This window comes from Typopeltis vanoorti, chromosome 17 (assembly GCF_054136105.1).
Source record: "Typopeltis vanoorti isolate ZY-2024b chromosome 17, IOZ_Tvanoo_1.0, whole genome shotgun sequence".
NCBI lineage: Eukaryota > Metazoa > Arthropoda > Arachnida > Uropygi > Thelyphonidae > Typopeltis > Typopeltis vanoorti.
The window spans coordinates 51,820,695-51,841,020 of NC_143565.1; the positions used below are offsets into that span (position 1 = coordinate 51,820,695).

Genomic DNA, 20,326 nt, shown 5'->3' on the forward strand with positions numbered 1-20,326 from the left:
CGTCAAATTTTCCTCATCCGATGCAGAGATAACGAAGTCATCCCAAAATTCATCAAAAGCAAACGCATATTCCACACAAACAAGGCCTCCAGAATTTATCATAAAATGGAACTAGCTTTTCTAAGAGAAAGAATTACAGTCACTAGAGCTGAATTAGCATTAATTAGTAATAACACTTTTTCTCTTCATAATGAACTGGCCACATCTCTTTCATCCTACCTATACAAATAAATAACGGAAAAACTCACGTAGAAATATTATTTAATAGTATAATTTTCGCCTGTGTGTCACAGGCATCTTCAGTACAATTAGGCACAAAAATTAAACACTAACTGACAATTCCAAAAAGCGCCACCTAAGTAGCTGGTGTAAGATAACTAAAAAGGTCAATAACTTTCCTAAAAAAAAAAAAAAAAAAAAAAAAAAAAAATTAATACAATAAAAAGTTAGGAAAGATTAGCTGATTTGTAAAGTACTAGCTCCCATAAAGGGGATAGACGTAAGCCGTCGGATCTGTTTAAGTTAGGAGAATGAAGTAGAGTTTCACATGCTTCTTTATAAAGGCGTTCCATGAGAAACTGACTTTTGTGAAGAACTCTTGTCTTTCTCCAATGAACTCTGTGTCTAGTGAAGATGGCATGTTCTGCAAGTCCAGACTTTTCAGGTTTAAAGTATTCAATATAAGATTGGTGTTCTTCTAGCCGAATGGAGGCAGATCTTCCCGTTTGTCCGAAATAACATAATCCACAAGAGCACGGAATCTGGTAGACACCTGGATGATTAAGATGTGGAAGCTTGTCCTTTGGAGAAGCGAGAAAGGTGGAGATTTTTCTAAACGGTCGAAAGGCAACAAAAATATTCAGTGGTTTTAAAAATTTTTGCTATACGTTCACTGATGCCTTGTATATAAGGGATGGTAATGCGCATTATTTCCTCTGTGTTTGAAGAGGGAGACATATTAAAACTACTCAAAGTTCTTTTAATGAAGTAATTCTTATAACCATTAGATAGAAAGGAAGAAGTTATATATTGTAGTTCTTTCTGTAAAAGATCGTCTGTAGAACAAAAGGAGTGGGCCCGATGAACCAGTGTTTTAATAGTTCCTGCCTTTTGACTGGGATGGTGATGAGATTCCGCATGGATATAGTGGCCTGTATGAGTCTTCTTTCTATAAACTGAGAAATGTAGGTTACCATCTGGTTGGCAAAGAATTAGAAGATCTAAAAAGGCTAACTGCTTATTTGATTCTACTTCTAGGGTAAACTTGATCCTAGGATGAAATGCGTTTAACTTATTGAGAAATTGTTGAAGTTCATCAGAAGAGCCATTCCATACAGCAAAAATGTCATTGACATATCTGAACCAATGAGTAGGTCTGGGAGAAATATTGTCAAAGATACGTTGTTCAAAATGTTCCATAAAGAAATTAGAGATAGCAGGAGAGAGAGGATTACCCATTGCTGTTCCTTCAATTTGTTGATACAACTTATTTTTAAAAGAAAAATAACCAGAATTTATTACAAAATCAAATAAGTTTACAATGTCTGAAGGAAATTCTTGTTGTAGTAATTCAATACTTTCCGAAAGAGGCACATTTGTAAATAAAGAAACAACATCTAAACTGATCATGATATCAGAAACGTCCAAATGAAGATCTGAAATTTTATTTTATTGAATTATTGAATTACTACAACAGGAATTTCCTTCAGACATTGTAAACTTATTTGTTTTTGTAATAAATTCTGGTTATTTTTCTTTTAAAAATAAGTTGTATCAACAAATTGAAGGAACAGCAATGGGTAATCCTCTCTCTCCTGCTATCTCTAATTTCTTTATGGAACATTTTGAACAACGTATCTTTGACAATATTTCTCCCAGACCTACTCATTGGTTCAGATATGTCAATGACATTTTTGCTGTATGGAATGGCTCTTCTGATGAACTTCAACAATTTCTCAATAAGTTAAACGCATTTCATCCTAGGATCAAGTTTACCCTAGAAGTAGAATCAAATAAGCAGTTAGCCTTTTTAGATCTTCTAATTCTTCGCCAACCAGATGGTAACCTACATTTCTCAGTTTATAGAAAGAAGACTCATACAGGCCACTATATCCATGCGGAATCTCATCACCATCCCAGTCAAAAGGCAGGAACTATTAAAACACTGGTTCATCGGGCCCACTCCTTTTGTTCTACAGACGATCTTTTACAGAAAGAAATACGATATATAACTTCTTCCTTTCTATCTAATGGCTATAAGAATTGCTTCATTAAAAGAACTTTGAGTAGATTTAATATGTCTCCCTCTTCAAACACAGAGGAAATAACGCGCATTACCATCCCTTATATACAAGGCATCAGTGAACGTATAGCAAAAATTTTTAAAACCACTGAATATTTTTGTTGCCTTTCGACCGTTTAGAAAAATCTCCACCTTTCTCGCTTCTCCAAAGGACAAGCTTCCACATCTTAATCATCCAGGTGTCTACCAGATTCCGTGCTCTTGTGGATTATGTTATTTCGGACAAACGGGAAGATCTGCCTCCATTCGGCTAGAAGAACACCAATCTTATATTGAATACTTTAAACCTGAAAAGTCTGGACTTGCAGAACATGCCATCTTCACTAGACACAGAGTTCATTGGAGAAAGACAAGAGTTCTTCACAAAAGTCAGTTTCTCATGGAACGCCTTTATAAAGAAGCATGTGAAACTCTACTTCATTCTCCTAACTTAAACAGATCCGACGGCTTACGTCTATCCCCTTTATGGGAGCTAGTACTTTACAAATCAGCTAATCTTTCCTAACTTTTTATTGTATTAATTTTTTTTTTTTTTTTTTTTTTTTTTTTTTTTTTTTTTTTTTTTTTAGGAAAGTTATTGACCTTTTTAGTTATCTTACACCAGCTACTTAGGTGGCGCTTTTTGGAATTGTCAGTTAGTGTTTAATTTTTGTGCCTAATTGTACTGAAGATGCCTGTGACACACAGGCGAAAATTATACTATTAAATAATATTTCTACGTGAGTTTTTCCGTTATCTATTTGTATAGTTATGTCTACTCACGGTTTACCTCTTTTAAAACTTATCCTACCTATGGAACAACATCGATAGTGTTACATTTAACAAAGCAATAGCGATCTCAGAACAGAAGAAACATACATTAATTCATAAGTTCAACGTACTCCTTCAGAAGAAGGAAATACATAAAAAAAAACAACTAGATCATTCAAAAGTAGTTATTATCTTTCTTCGAGAGTCCTAACAAAAGAGGAGAATAATCTTTTACTTAAGAGTTTTAACTTTGCCTTAACCTCCACGTTTCCTTCCAAAAATTGATATCATAGCACAAATAGAAAAAGGAATTAGAAATCTACCGGACAACACGGCAGATCTTATCCGTATAGAAAGTACAGCTTTACTATTAAAAAGCAGATTACCTCGTAGGAATCTACCTTACAATGAATACGTTTGCCTTAAAAAGTTAAAAGATGACAAAAATATTGTCATAATAAAAGCGGATAAAGGCAATGCAACTGTCGTTTTAAATGCTACAGAATATGATAACAAAATGAAAAGTCTCCTGGAAGATACCAGCACCTACAAACCCATAGACAGAGACCCGACTTGGCCTACACACAAAAAAAACAAAAAAACAAATGATCTAATAAAAAAAAAAGTGCCTTTCTGAACGGAAGAACTTAACTTACAATCAAAACATCCTTTGATACCAAGAATATATGGTGTTCCAAAGATCCATAAGACAGATATACCTTTAAGACCAATAGTAGATGGAAGAGATTCACCAACTTCCAACTTGGCGAAATACCTCACCAACATGATCTCACAACATATAGGAAAAACATCTTCCTTCATAAAAAATAGTAAACATTTCATAGAAAAAGTGAAAGATATATATATATATATATATTGGTCCAACAGACATCTTAGCAAGTCTCAACATTATCAGCTTGTTTACAAACGTCCCGGGACAAGAAATTTTGAATCTCCTAGAAGACCTTTTCCCTCCAGACATCTTGAATCTTTTTAAACATTGTATAAACAATACTTTTTTCACCTATAAAAATAGAATCTGGGAACAAAAAGGAGGACTGGCCATGGGTTCATCATTATCACTGGTATTAACAAACCTATTTATGGAAAAATTTGAAAACAATGCTTTTAAGAAATTACCATAAAAAACCAAAAATATGGCTATGCTATGTGGACAATATTTTCATCATATTCAGTGGAACAACAGATGAACTTATCAATTTCAAAGATTATCGCAACAATTTGTACAACACCATAAAATTCACTTTAGAACAAGAAAAAAATAAAAAAACTTCCTTTTCTGGATATTCTATTAGAAGTTAATGAAGAAAGTAAACTCTCCTTCTCAGTATATAGGAAGCCAACAAACACTGGAAGATTTCTAAATGCAACATCACACCACCATCCTTCACAAAAAATAAGCTTAATTAAAACTCTTTGAGACAGAGCATGCTATATCTCCAGCACACAAGAAAGATATAATGAAGAAAACTAAAATACTTAACACAAATCCTCCAACAGAATGGATATGAAACAAAAACCATCAAGAGAATCCTTAAAATGCCTCCAACTAACAACACAATAAAACAGGATTACAAAAACGCAATCTCGCTTCCTTATATCAAAAATGTTACAGATAAGCTAGCCAAATTAACGAACAAACACAACATAAAAGTAGCCTTCCTTCCTATGGAAAAAATGTCAAGATTCCTACATCCACTAAAACCACCTCATCATCCTCTTAAAAAACCAGGAGTATACAAAATCCATTGCTCTTGTGGGATTTGCTACGTAGGACAGACAGGAAGATCTGGAGAAATACGCATGACTGATCACCAAAAAGACGTACAATACAAAAGAGAACAAAAAAATGGGTCTTGCTTTCCATACCACTTCCACTGGACACAATGTACTCTGGCAAAAAACGACGATGTCATACAAAGAAAACAACAGTTATATAAGAAAATTTAAAGAAGCTGCTAATATGCTAAAAACCCAACCCAATGCAATAAAAATCAAGGTTTAATTCTCCATCAAGTGTGGTCGGCTCTAATAAAAAATCTACCTTAATCTGAGCTTGGATTGTAGAGAACAAGAACACGTGACATCGTCCAGTATTGTTCAACATCAATAATGTTATAATTCTGCATTCTGTTATTTGAGTTTTATGAATAGCCAGACAGTTATGATTTGTATTTATTAATTCTCTTGTTTAAACTTTAAGTTATACTATTTACCCCCTGAAGATGTAAATCCTACGATTTACGAAACTTGTCGGGAACTATTATTTCAGTGTTTTATATAACTGAATAATAAAAATATGTGGTGTAATCACCAAAATATATCTTTTGAACCAATTAGCCACAGAAGTCTATGCCCCTGCAGAAATCAACTATCACAAAACTACTTTCATACTTAATGAATACAAAATTAATAACGGAAAACTCACGTACAAAGATTATTTAATAGTATCATTTTCGCCTGTGTGTCACAGGCATCTTCAGTACATTTTAAGCTCAAAATTAAACAATAACTGACAATTCCAAAAAGCGCCACCTAAGTAGCTAGTGTAAGATAACTAAAAAGGTCAATAAATTTCCTAACAAAAAAAAAAAAAAAAATTATACAATAAAAAGTTATGAAAGATTAGCTGATTTATAAAGTGCTATCTCCCACAAAGGGGATAGACGTAAGCCATCAGATCTGTTTCAGTTAGGAGAATGAAGTAAAGTTTCACATGTTTCTTTATAAAGGCGTTCCATGAGGAATCGACTTTTGTGAAGGACTCTTGTCTTTCTCCAATGAACTCTATGTCTAGTGAAGATGGCATGTTCTGCATGTCCAGACTTTTCAGGTTTAAAGTATTCAATATAAGATTGGTGTTCCTCTAGCCGAGTAGAGGCAAATCTTCCTGTTTGTCCGAAATAAGATAATCCACAAGAGCACAGAATCTTATTTCGGACAAACAGGAAGATCTGCCTCTATTCGGCTAGAAGAACACCAATCTTATATTGAATACTTTAAACCTGAAAAGTTGGACTTTTCAGAACATGCCATCTTCACTAGACATAGAGTTCATTGGAGAAAGACAAGAGTCCTTCACAAAAGTCGGTTCCTCATGGAACGCCTTTATAAAGAAACATGTGAAAATTTCTCAGATAATGGCTGAGCTTGTCTGGATATAAATACTTCTAGCTTTTTCTGCATCGAATTTCTGTCTTAATTTTAGACAATTAAGAATAGTGTCGATGTCTTAGCATCTATTAAGGAGCACAAACCAATTGAGTTGTCTTGCCAATTTTAGTTTCCATTTGCCTAAATCACATGCTTCGCATGCACCTCTTTTCCATGCAGAATTTGTATATACATGAAAGACTTAGGTGTTGTTGATTATTCGTAATAGTCCTTCACAGCTATTTATTCAAATGGCACAGCCCTTGAAATTGAGCTTAAAGACCCTTGCAGCACCTTTTCAGCAAATGGCTACAGCCTGTAAAATAAATAAAATACTCAATGCATCCCATCCCTCTTACAGCCAACACACAGGATCACAGCAAAACTATTCCCATTCCATATGTTAAGAGCACATTGGAAAAAATAGCTAAAGTTCTCTTCAAATATGAAACCCATGCTGCTTTTAAACCACATATGCAGCTAGCTTCCTTTATCTGCTCTACTAAAAATCAACTTTCCTCTTGTGCATCCTGGAGTGTATAAAGTTCCGTGTGACTGCAATTTTGCCTAATTTGGACAGACTGGTAGCTCAGTTAACATCCACTTTGAACACAAAAGTTGTCACTAATAAACCGTGCTCTGGATACTCCTTAACCTAGGATTAAATGGAAGGAAACATCAGAATTACACAAAAGTTGCTACAAGTTAAAAAGACTGTTTAGAATCAGCATCTGGTATGAAGCACTCCCACAACCTCAACAAACATGGTTGCATTAATTTGCCAAAGATTTTGGAGGCAGTCATTCTGAGATAGCCAGATAGCCTCCAAATTAAGTTTTATGGTTATTTATCTAGCCCATAGAAGGTGCCATTTGAAAACCTTAGTTCTGTTCCAGTTACAGTTTTGAATTGTTTCTAATATTTAGTTTAGTGCCTATCATAGTTATAAATTGTGCTCTGAAGATATAGTGATATGTTAGTAAGTTCAATACATGAATTTATTCCCCCCCCCCTCTCTTAATGTTGTTCATACCATAAAATAAATGATATGATAATCAATTACAACTAAGCTTTTTAATATATATTTCAGTTCTTTTGGCTCAACCCTCATTTGAAGTGTATCATTATCATATGCTTTCCCTATTTTTTCATAGTTATGTTAATAACTTTCTTTTTAATGGTCTGTTTTTACCAAGAAATCATATTCTTGGTTTATCCTTTATCAAAGTATATGCAAACAAAGTTTTCACATGAAGTACATTCATGACTAAGCTACTTGTGTGCAGAGGCTAATGATTTCATATTATTTGCCTTTGTATTACATAATGCAAAGCACACATCTTTTTCATCATCATCAAATTCCTGATAGGTACGTGCAGGTTGTGTACAGGATTATTATGATAGTACTACATGAAAAAGTTACACCATTAACAACTTCTGATTAGCAATTTTCCTCCAAATTAATCTGTTATCTGTCAAAATTCCAATGTTATCAGAACTTATATTTCTGTCTTTCAAGGCACTTTTTATTGTATCAATCCATCTACATCTTGGTCTTCATTTGGGTCTTTTCTTGCCAACCTGGCAAAGAACTTGTTTTGCTAATCTTTCCTCTCCCATTCTATTTAAGTAACCATACCACCTGAGATTAGCTCCACTAACACATTCTTGAATGTTAGCAATGTGATACTGCCATTGATGCCATCTATTCACTACTAATCTTTCTCAGAACTGTCATATCAGACATTTCCACTCTTTCATCATTTTGATCCCAGCTCTCAGATCTCTAAGTTAAAATTGGTTTGAAACTGTCTTTATTCATTTAATTTAGTGTTTTATTTAATTTCTTTCTTATTCCATATAAATCTATTCAGCTGACTTCCTACCTTACCAACTCTACTTGAGGATACACTAATAGACTTTGATCAGTTTAAATACCTAGGCAATATCTTCAATAAAGATAACAGATCAAGACAAAATATTAGAACAAAAATTACAAAAATCAGAAATGTAACATGGACCCTCCTAAAAGATGATGAAAAGAGGTTGCTAGTATTTTAAATGAGGTGCTGTAGATGATTCCATTCTAAAGATACCATACACTGACACTTCACAAATTTTGAAGCAAGACAAAGAATTAGTGTTTTTGCCATTTCAAGAGATAACATCATAACTAAGATTTAAAGGAAACAGTTCATGCGGCTTGGTTGTATCAGCAGATCAAATGCAAGTTCTTGAAGGACTTATTCCAGGAACTTGATATAGAGGCAGAATAAACTGGATAGACAGCATAAAAAATTGGACAGGTATTTCACTTCGTAGCTGAAAGCAGTGTCTGTGAAGAAACTGAGTGGAAGATTTCTGTAAGGATCATATTACGTGCTACTATTTCATCACACTTATGGTGTGTGTGTGTGTACGTACGCATGTAAACACACACAGAGGAGGGAAGATGGAAGCTGTTTAACAAAAACTAATTGTAGATGACAGCACACGGGTAATGAAAAAAAAAAAAAAAAATTGGTAGCCTCTCCCTCTCTCTCCTCCTGTAGTGACCTTATCATGGAGAATTCTGGAAAGACTTTCCTAACAAAAATGGGTATAAAACCAACAGTATGTTGGAGATATGTCGATGACATCTTCATTATTTGTTACGCATGGCCTCCAACAATTTTTACGTTATTTATACTCTTACAAACCTACTGTTAAATTTATATTAGAGCTTGAAAAAAGATGGGAAACTCCCTTTCCTTGATGGTCTTATTACTAAATTGCCTGAAATTGGTGTTACGCTTGATGTGTATCATATACCGTCGCATACAGGAGCTTATCTTTCTCCCTCATCTCTTCACCATCCTTCTCAAATATTAGGCATAATCCACACACTAAAGAATAGGGCAGTTTCTGTTATACAAAATGATGACTAACTCAAGACAGAACTCCAGACTTTCTCTAATTTCTTTGTTCTCAGTGACTATTCCAAGAAAACAGTTGATATAAATTTTATTTCTATCGACTTCCAATAACCAGAATATCCAATACAGAGACTCCATCACAATACCACATGTTGGAAGTTTTATCAGTTGAAATAGCATCTCTTTTCAAAGAACATCAGAGTACCTTTTATACCAATTTGAACTGTTCGTAACCTCCTGAGGTGACCTAAGGATAGCACGCCTTTCTACAAATACCTGAGAATGTATATGATTCCATTCTCATGTAGTGTGGGGGTATATAGGAGAGGCACAACTGTGGATTTGAGGTGAGAAAGGAGGAGCATGTTGCAGATATTGATCATGAAAAAAAAGACTGGTCTGGTTTAGCCAGCCAAACTTCTAATACCAACCATGAGTTGATTGGAACCTTTCAGTTATGCCTTATTTAGAAGAAAACTTCTAAATTGCAGTCATTCATTTGTAAGAATTACTGAATAAAAATGAAGGACTGACACTAAGCGATATATGGAAATATCTCATTAAATATTTCACTTATTAGAGATTTAAATTTTACCAACAATCACCTTCTGTCGCTAATGAAATTCCAACTAAAGCTTGCCACATTGCTTTTTCATTTTCTGTCTAGCATGAACTTGCCTATTTGCATTATAATGAGTTTTCAGCATTTAATCAACTTCATAACCTTTGTGTTTATATCTGTTTTGATGTGTCTAGCTCTGAAGTAGCCACCAGTTCTCCTTTAGGTGGTTCAACTAGTCAGTGTCATTTATTTATTTCGGTAAAAATTAATAAATTCCTATGTTCTATGTTTTCTTTTTAGTCATAAAACTTCTTAATTTATTAAAATGCTGTTGTGAAAGAAATGAGAATTCTGCAAACTAGATATTTAATACTTCTGGTAAATAGGCTTATGTGTTGGTTACTCATAACTATTATTTTTCAGGAAACAACAGCATATACTAAAATATTAATTATAAAAACTTTAATTAATACTTTCCTATATTTCGGCAACATTACATTGCCATCATCAAGGATCAACATTGGACAAATGAGGCTGAACAAAGCTAACCAAATTGGGTCTAGAGTCCTAAACGGTGCCCTCCTAGTGGGCTAAATTGGGTAGTCTTGGCTATTGGGCTGAAGATCTTAGGATGAATGCTTTCCAATTTTGGGCATATCTCATGTGCACAAATTTATTGAGGTTTGGGAAGTTTTTCAGAGCTGAAGCAGATTCGAGGAATAGCCTTTTATATTTATATTTACTGTGGTGTAAGAGAGCAGCCTTTTTCTAGCGTATCCTGTGGAGGGTGTCCAAAGCATGGTTAGCAAGTCTTGAGTGGCTGTATTAGTAGAACTGCATGTAGTCCTCGTGTTCAGAAATAGAGTGAGAGGTTGTAAACCTGCCACGGAGGAATGATATAACGTGCAGTGCTGGTAATATTGTGAACATTTATGCTGATAGCGTGCATAATCTCTTACTTGCACACCAAAGGGACATAAGTCAGTCTGATGTGTATAATATTGAGCTTCCCAACATAGAGAAAAAATACTACTCCATATTGGATGTTCTGGAATAGACTAATTTTAGGGCATAGTTAAGAGCCAGTTGTTTTTATCAAAGCAACATGTGTGTCTTTGTTTTGACAGAAAGACCGAACATGTGATGCATGAAATGCATAAGTAGTTGTTCATATAGCCTGATGATGGAGTCCCACCATTGGAGTGCCCTCACCTTTGCTGAACTGTATACTCGGGATCCATAAACTCTTTAACTGTATAAGTACACAATAAAGGTGGAGAAAGAAACATCGATTTGCACTGCATTCTGCAGAAGATTGAGTGTGAAAGATATTCATTGCTCTTTTGCACTTTTCATCAAATATGACAAATGTGTGAAAGGAAGATTTCTGCTAAATACGAATCCCAAGAACTTGGCCTCTAGTGTTGCTGGAATATTTTGTCTCATTCTTAAATCAGGATCTGGGTGAAGTGTACACAGTTTTGGCAGAGGTGTATACACACACACACACACACACACACACTCTTTCTGCTGAAAACCTGAACCCATTGCTAAGTGCCCATGAAGAAATGCAATCATTTGCTTGTTGAAGTTGTCTTTCTGTTACCCCCATATTACATGAGTGATCATAAATTGTGAGGTCACCAACACAAAAAGCATTGCCTACTCTGGGCAGAAGCTCTTCAATGGTTGAATTAACTTTGGTAGCAAAGAGTGTCACACTTAATAGAGAGAGCCTGGAGAAACACCCTCTCTTTTTGGCAAGTTTAATTTTCAACCAACTAAAAAATAACATTTTATATCTCTAATCCAGAGAATTTCAATAATAAGGTAATACACCTTTTTTTCTACTTATATATATATATATATATATATATATATTTCAAAAAATAGATTTAATGACTCCAAGACCGAGATAACATATAAAGATTTTAATGATAAATACATTAAAAATCTTGGAGTCATTAAATCTATTTTTTGAAATGTATAACAACCGAGTAAAAACTAATCGCCACATATATATATATATATATATATATATATGGCTTTTGCATTAATTCAACCTTGATGTATTATCTTCTGGGTCTTTCTCCCACTGATGAGACCTCAATAAAGGTTGAAACCACTTTGGTTAGTGATCCTTCCCATAATGAGAAAAAGGTCCTCAACCAACTACTGCAATTCCAAATCTCGATTTTCCCAACATCCAAAGGTATGGTGGAATATTGAGAGCTAAGCAATCAAAAAATTTCATAATCTTTAAACCTTCTCCAAACAGTTGTTGAAATGTTTTTCACTTGGTTAGGAAGCAAATTATATTCTTGTTTAATCCTTTTGATCCAATTGGGAAGTCATCAACCACTACTTACAAATATTCTGATCATGAGGATTCTTCACATGGAATGTATATTCAGGTATGTATAATCGTATGCACTATGGGAAGGGCCACTACCCAGATGGTGTTGACCCTCATTGAGGGAACTGTTAAGGTACAGGGGTACCTCTCCCAAAAATTTTGAGTGATCAACAAGATCACTCTAAATCTCACGGAGTGACCCAAAATTATCACTCCTAAACTCGTCACTCATCGTGGCTCCACTCAGTGGCAAGCAAAAACCTACCACCAAAGCAGAACTGCTCTGCTCTCCAGAAAGCAAACAAGCAACCCCAAAGAGCAAACATTATTAAATATCATTAGTGGGAGCCAGACCTAGAAGAGGTACCAAGGTTGAAGTAATGTGGGCATTACATATTTTCTATATCCAAATAGTGAAAAGGTTTGACACCTTATTATTGAAATACTCTCGATTAAAGCTAGGTGTTGAAAAATGTTTACACTTGTTATAAATTAAAGATGCCAAGAAATTATATTCCTGATTAATTCTTTATCCAAGTATGAGCAAACAAAGTTTGCACATGAAGCATCTTCATGACTAGACTGCTTATATACAGAAGCTAATGGCTTCACGTTAATTGCCTTAGTATCCCAAAATGCAAATCACACATCCTTTCTGGTGTGTATAATGCTGTGCATTATGGGATGCTAAGACAATTAATGTGAAGTCTTTAACTTCTATATACTTGGATAAAGTATTAAACAAGAATGTAATTCTTGGTATCTTTAATTTAATTTATAACCAAGTGAAAATGACTTTTAACAACTGAAAGCTGAAGTTAACAGATTCATGGCATAAGTCAATAGTCATTGCCATCCCAAAACTAGAAAAAGTTTCAACATAAGCAACCAGTTATTGGCTGTCACTCTGACCAGGTAGCTTTATGAGATATTGGAGAAAATGATAAATGCTAGGATTCTCTGGCATTTAACCAGAAATGATTTTCTCTCCAACACACCATGACTTCTGTAGACACCTTTTGACAGTGGATCATTCAGAGGAAGAAACTCAGAAAATGTAAATGACCTTAACAATGAAAGAAGGAAACATGATATGAAATTAACATACTGAAACAAAACTTGTGAAAAATTCAGATTAGATTAAACTAAAATTTGTAGATAATCCTTTTGAAATTGTGGATGATTATGTTTGCCTCAGAAAGTTAGTTTTATGGGGGGGAAAAATAGATAATAAATAGAAGAATCACATAAGGAAGCAAGGCATTTTGACTGTACATAGATTATTTGTTAGGAGATTTACTTGTATGTTTAAAAAAGAATATATCGTTATTTATTTATTATTTAAATAAAGAATATATTGTTTGATAAATAATACTTTTACCTTGTGTTTTCATGGACATATTCTATAGAGTTATGGCACATGTTTCTCTAAAAAAACATGATTTCTTACCTGTCTCTACTAATAGACTGAGATTTTGTATTCTGTTGGTTGTGCTGTGTTTCCTGTCCACATTATTATGCACTCTGATCCACCATGAATACAGTAATTATACTACCGAGATGCATGCCATTCAGCTTGCACTGTATACCTAAACAAGAGTTATATAAAATTGAGGGTCCTTAATTTTGATATTCAATTGTGCTGGATCCCCAGCAACAGCTACACCTGCAGTCTAATTCCCTTGGAATCAAGGGAATTAGACTGCAGGTGTAGCTGCTAGGTTAGTCCATACTTTTCCTTGCACTGTTCGTCAATCTCGTATATAGACTACAAACATTTAATAAGATCAGAGTTAATTAATGACAGTTATTGTGGCAAGAAGCATGGGAGAATTTCATGAGACTAAGCCTGAAATTAAACATTCACAGTCTAATCAGCAAGAGAGAAAGTTGTTCTTGCTAGGCTCTGCATAGGAGGACACAAGTCATCTTACATATTCTTATCATTTGAGGACTGATGACCTATCAATGGGTAAACAGTGTGCCACTCATCTTATCATTTGCTATATTCTGGTAGAGTGCTTGCACTTCACTTGAAATAGTAGATCAGTAAAAATTTCACTCCTGATCTATATTCTCTCTGGTCAGATCTTATCAGACTCAAATTGCATTGAGTTTTTAACTTTTTTACAATGAATTCATTTATACAAACACATTTAATCATAAATTGCTATATATATATATGTGTAGATGTGTAATTTTTAATTTTTTATCATTAAAAATTACACATTAAAACATTTTGTTCATAACATGTTATTTACTAATTTATTATTTTTTATTACCTTGTGTATTGTAAATAAATATAAATCATAATCCAACTAACCAGTCTTTCATGCTTGCTACTTGATGTTAGAAGAGAAAAACAAGAAAGTGAATTGTAAGAATGCAGTGAAAACACTATAATTAGTTACTTTTAAATAATTGTCTGCTTCTCAGCATTTGTATTAATAAATGATAGTTTTAATAATTGTAGTTATTTTTCTTAATAATTCTGTAAATATGTTAAGCACTTAAGGGTTGATTTTAAAAAAAAAAAAAAAGAAAGGAAAAAAAAAAGCTTTTTTTTGTTTAATCACCTGCATTAAGTCAAATGTATTTTACAGAGGGATATGATAGTTTTATTTTAGTATTTGAATAGTCAAAGAAAGAATGAACTTTTTATATAATTTTTGTAAAGATAGTGATATTTGGAACATTAATTAAATTTTTGAAATTTGCTTTTCATATCATCCTGGTGAATACTTTAATTGCAGTTTGCTTGTTGTATTGAAATCAGTATTCAGGAATGAAAATTGCCTTTTTTATAGTTATCAGAATGGATTCAAGAAAAATATATTATTGCTCAAGATGAAACATATCGCAGTGCTAAAACAATTCATAGTAAGTGGATGCGTCATCAAGCTTTTGCTGCCGAAGTAGCTTCTAATAAAAACAGACTGTATGAAGTGGAACAGGTAAGTAATTTTAAGTTTGTTATAACTAATTTTTCATATTTCTGAACTGCATTGAAAAATGTGTGATTTTTATTCCTTCACTAAGTCTGGATATTTTCTGGTTACTCCTTTCTAGTTTTTGTTGTATATACGGCTTCCTGTTTCATTACTCCAAAGTGTCTGGCAAAGTAGTTTTCTCTCACATGGTAGTTAAAACAGAAATCAAGGACTTACCATATTTTTCTGTGTATAAGACGATACTTTTTTTCTAAGATTTTTAGACCAAAAATTGAGGGTCGTCTTATACATGGGTGGTGGGGTAACCGGTTGAGAGACCCATGGTTGCCATGGCGAAACTGCCGGTACCTTATCTCCGTGAACAGGCTTTCACAAATCTAGCCTTTGTTAACTCTGTCGAGTGGTGTCATTATTGGCTGATTCTGAATAAACCAATCAGAACTCTGAAAGCATTCATACATCTGCAATTCATTGGCGGGGTAAGTTAATGCATTAACAATATTTTGAGCACTAGCCCATAAAAATGTTCGGGGAAAAAACTCTTGTCACATTCTTCAAAATTCAAGTTAAAAGTCATCAATTATGCAAAAGAACACATGGAAATAGAACTTCAGAGAGACAATTTGATTAGAGACTCAAGCACTAATAGTGATGAAGAAAATGATATGCTCAGAACTGAGAGTGATGAATAATTTCTTAGTATATATCTTAAAAATATTACCTAATTACTAAATATACTTTGAATATTTAAAAAAATATCAAATGTGTTCTGTTTTATGTTTAAAATATTGATTTCTTAATTTTGGGTTCGAAAAAGTAAGGTTCGTCTTATACATGGGGAGTCTTATACAGGGGGGGGGGGAATTGAGAAGGTCTTGAGCAGGATAAAATTGAATTTCATATTGAAAAGAATAACATGTAAGAAAGTTTTAAAGCGAATAAAAGTTGAGCAGCTCTCAGATGTAAACTGTAGACTAAAATACAGAAATATTATTGAAAAGAAAATGAAAGAGTTTGAGAACAGGAATCAAACCTTGGAGATTCAGTGGCAAACTCTGAAGGAAACATTGATTGATTCTGCCAGAGAGGCATGTAGTGAGGTTGTGTGCAAAGATAAAAAAATCAGAACTCCCTGGTGGACACAGGAAGTTAAAGAGGCAGTGAAGGAAAAGAAGAAAGCATATCAAAAGTTCCTGGCAAATAAGTCAGCTTTTACTCTTACAGAATACAGAGACAAATGTAAGAAAGCTAAACAGTGTGTAAAACTAGCTAAACAAAAGTCATGGGAGGACTTTGGCAAGAATATAGAAAATAAATATCAAGAAGGTGGCAAAATATTCTGGAGGTTGTTGAAGAAGCTTAGGAATGGAGGAAAGAGTGCTGTAAAAGGAATTAGAGATGATAAAGGTGAAATGAAAACAGGAGAAAAAGATATCCTTGAAGTATGGAGTAATTACTTTGAAAAACTGCTAAATGAAACAAGCAGTGATGACAGCACAGTGATAAAAAACACTGACCAGGCATGCAGTCAGGAATACATATCCATACTTGAAGTAGAAAAAGCCATCAAAGGCTTGAAATGTGGAAAGGCAGCAGGAGTAGATGATATTCGACCAGAAATGCTGAAGTATGGTGGTATAAGAGTCTTACAGTGGCTGCACTGCATAGTTCAGAAAGCCTGGACAGAGGGACGAATTCCCGATGATTGGAGTAGAGCTCTCATAGTACCCATACATAAAAAGGGAAATAAAACTGAATGTGAGAATTACAGAGGTATTTCCCTACTGAGTGTTCCTGGCAAGATCTATGCAAGTATACTTGAGAAACGGTTGAGAAGAATTGTGGAAGAAAAGCTTGGTGAAGAACAAGCTGGATTCAGGCCAAATAGAGGCTGTCAGGATCAGATCTTCACTTTACGACAAATAGTCGAGAAAGCATGGGAATATAACAAAGATCTGTATTTAAGTTTTGTCGATTTGGAAAAGGCATATGACAAGGTGCCAAGAGAGAAGCTATTCAATATGCTGCAGTTATATGGTGTCAATGGGGCATTATATCAAGCAATACTTAGTCTTTATTTGAGTTGTGAGTCAGCAGTTAGAATTGAAGGAAGTACAGGAAGATGGTTTAATGTTAAATCTGGTGTGAGACAAGGATGTACATTATCCCCTCTGTTATTCATTATCTATATGGATCACATTATGAAGGAATGTGGTATTAAACCTGATATCAAAATTGGAGATGTTAATGTCAGCCCTTTGCTTTATGCGGATGATGTTATACTTCTAAATAAATCCGCTACAAGTCTGCAAGATTCTCTGACTAAATTGAATAGCTGTTGTAATAGATATGGTATGAAGGTCAGCAATAAAAAGACAAAGACAATGAAAATAGGCAGAATCATGGAAAATGTCAACTGTGTTGTGAATGGAGAACCTGTGGAACAAGTAAAACATTTCAGCTACTTAGGCACAATTTTTACTGAAGATGGTAAACTAAATATAGAAATAGACAACAGAATCAGCAAAGCTGGTATCGTGGGAAGTCAATTGAATAAATTCATATGGAATAAGAAAGAAATTAGTCGGAACACTAAATTAGCTGTATACAAGACTGTGTTCAAACCAATTTTAACTTATGGATCTGAGAGCTGGGTCAGAAGTAAAACACTTGACCAAAGACTAGAGACCGCAGATATGAGAGTCCTGAGAAAGATTAGAGGCGTGAACAGATGGCATCAATGGCAATATCATATTAAAAATGAGGATATTAGGAAAGAAGTTGACATTGTCAGCATCCAGGAATGCGTTAGCAGAGCTAATCTCAGATGGTATGGTCACTTAAATAGAATGGGAGAGGAAAGATTAGCAAAAGAAGTGTTCTCTGCCAGGTTGGCAGGAAAACGACCCAGAGGAAGACCAAGATATAGATGGATTGATACGGTACAAAGTGCCTTAGACGATAGAAATATAAGATCTGATAATGTTGGAGTCTTGACAAGTAACAGACTGATTTGGAGGAAAATTGTAGATAGGAAGTTAGTAATGATGTAATTTTTTCATGTAGTACTGTCATATCCTGTACACCCCTTGAGGGTACATGGCAGGAATTTGATGATGATGATGATGTTTTCTAGAGCAGGGTTTTCAGACTGCATAAAAATAAAATAATAGGATCCATAGCCCAGCAAGTGCCAGTGTATTACAGATTTTATGAATTTTCATGGATGAGAGTTATATATATATATAAAAAAAAAAAAAAAACCACTGATTTTTATTATTATCATTATTGTTTCGGACAACTCCAAGGAGTCAACAGACTCATTGAGGGAGGCCTTAACATCATGTCAAGAACAACTATTCGACATTGACACAGTATCTATCATACCTTGCCTTGAACTCATTCACAGTCGTAGCACCCACAACAGATTCTGGAAGCTTATTCCACTCATTCACCACTCTTCAAGTAAAAAACCTAGCTCTAACTCCCTTGTCAACCACGCCCTTGCCCAGCTTCCATGCATGGCCCCTAGTCCTCCCACCACCAGTCATATTTTCAAAAATATCTTCTGGATCAATCTTATAGAAACCCTTCAGTAATTTGAATGTCTCAATCATATCACCCCTCCTTCACCTATCATTTTTTATATATTGTCTTTAAATATCGTCTAAATATTTTTAATATTTAGACAATATCTAAATATATTTTTAAATATTGTCTTCTTCGTTACCTTCTAATATAATCTGATCATATGTATACATCATGTTATAATAAAAAAATTCATCTTGTTAACTAGATGCCATTGTTTTTTATATTTTTATTAGTTTATCAGACTCATTTTAGTGAAGATGGGAAAGGTGAACTCAAGTATCTGATGTGGGACATGCCATACTTCTTTTTTTTTTTTTTTACCTTTGATACTACTAAGCCTACAACATCTGTTAAAGCAGGTATCTCAGTTGTCCTGTTAGACTGTACATACCTAATCCACTAAGATGCATCAAATGCCAGTAATATGGACATGCCCAAACTGCCTGTTGTGAATCTGCCACTTGTGTCCTTAGTATTAGTAAATGATAAACCAATCTTGCTCCGTCCAGAAAGCTAATCGTATAAATTTTCAGGGAGATCATCCAGTGTACTCATGTGAATGTCAGAAGTAGAAATATGAGAAAGAAATACAAAAATAAAAACAGAAGAAAACATTTCATATCAGGATGAAAAAAGGAAACAAAAATTAGCCACCACCACACCTACTCTGGGATCCTCTTATGCTGGGAAGGTAAAAATTAAGAAGATATCAACAGCAACTGAAACTCTTATGTCTATTCCACCATTTGATAATTTCACCATACCAAAACTTTATAATTGTGAGTGTTTCTCTGTTGAGCACATTAATCCCACAATGTATGATCCCAATCTGAAAATAGTTCCTTTCAATAAGAACCAACTTGTATGTAAAAAAAAAAAAAAAAAAAAAAAAAAAAAAAAATTACTTCAAGTTATCGTCTGAAGACAAACCGCCAAGACACTTCCATAGAAAAAATGGATACTTCAGTATCCATTGAAAGCAACTTGAACTTGCCTAGTGATCCTGACACACATCTGAAGATGTATTGGATATTTTTCTAGAGGAAGAGATGGACACTGGTCGTCCATACTTCCTCTAGAAAAATATCCAATACATATCCAATATCAAATATCCAATAAAAAAATCTAATGAGAAATACAAATTGATAAGGACAAGTCCACAATCTCCTGGAAACCATCTACAAAGCCTAAATAATAGGTAAATTAAAGATATCAAGAAATGATACTCCTGGTTTAATCCTTTATCCAAGTGTAAGTTAACAAAGTTTGCACCTGAAGTAATTTCAGGACTGGGCAACTTCACATATATCTTATGGAAGTTATCATTTTCCTCTTATCAGCAGTATGTCTTCAAAGGAACCATGTCCTCCTACACAGATGCCCACGTGGAAAATGGATCAGGCTAGTGCATTCCAGGCTGACTGGAATACGTTTTTTCATCTTGCAAAATTTTATCCTGAAGCAATCAGCCAAACATCTATTAATGAAGCAGTGAAGCATGTCAGAGATTATCGTCCATTCAGCCACCTCAGTAATTCAAAAAAAAAAAAAAAAATCACACCGATTTCCACTCTGTCCAAAGCCATGGTGGAACCAAGAGTGCCAAGTAGCCAAAAAAAGATCAAGATAGATATCTACAATATGCTCTATCTTGTAGGTAGATATCCTATCACAACAAACTTAATAGCTTTTAAACATGCTCAGACAAAAACACATTATGTGAGA

At 34.2% G+C, this 20,326-nt stretch overlaps 1 protein-coding gene across 4 annotated transcripts in view; it reads left to right on the plus strand.

The window, feature by feature from the left end:
- LOC150097387 (spectrin beta chain-like) overlaps positions 1 to 20,326 on the plus strand; it is a 795,721-nt gene that overhangs the window by 485,903 nt on the left and 289,492 nt on the right. For all 4 annotated transcript variants that reach the window (XM_090407783.1, XM_090407784.1, XM_090407785.1 and 1 more), the window contains exon 27: positions 14,867 to 15,013. In XM_090407783.1, coding sequence (XP_090263909.1) covers positions 14,867 to 15,013 — 147 coding nt within the window. The remainder of the gene's footprint in view (positions 1 to 14,866; positions 15,014 to 20,326) is intronic.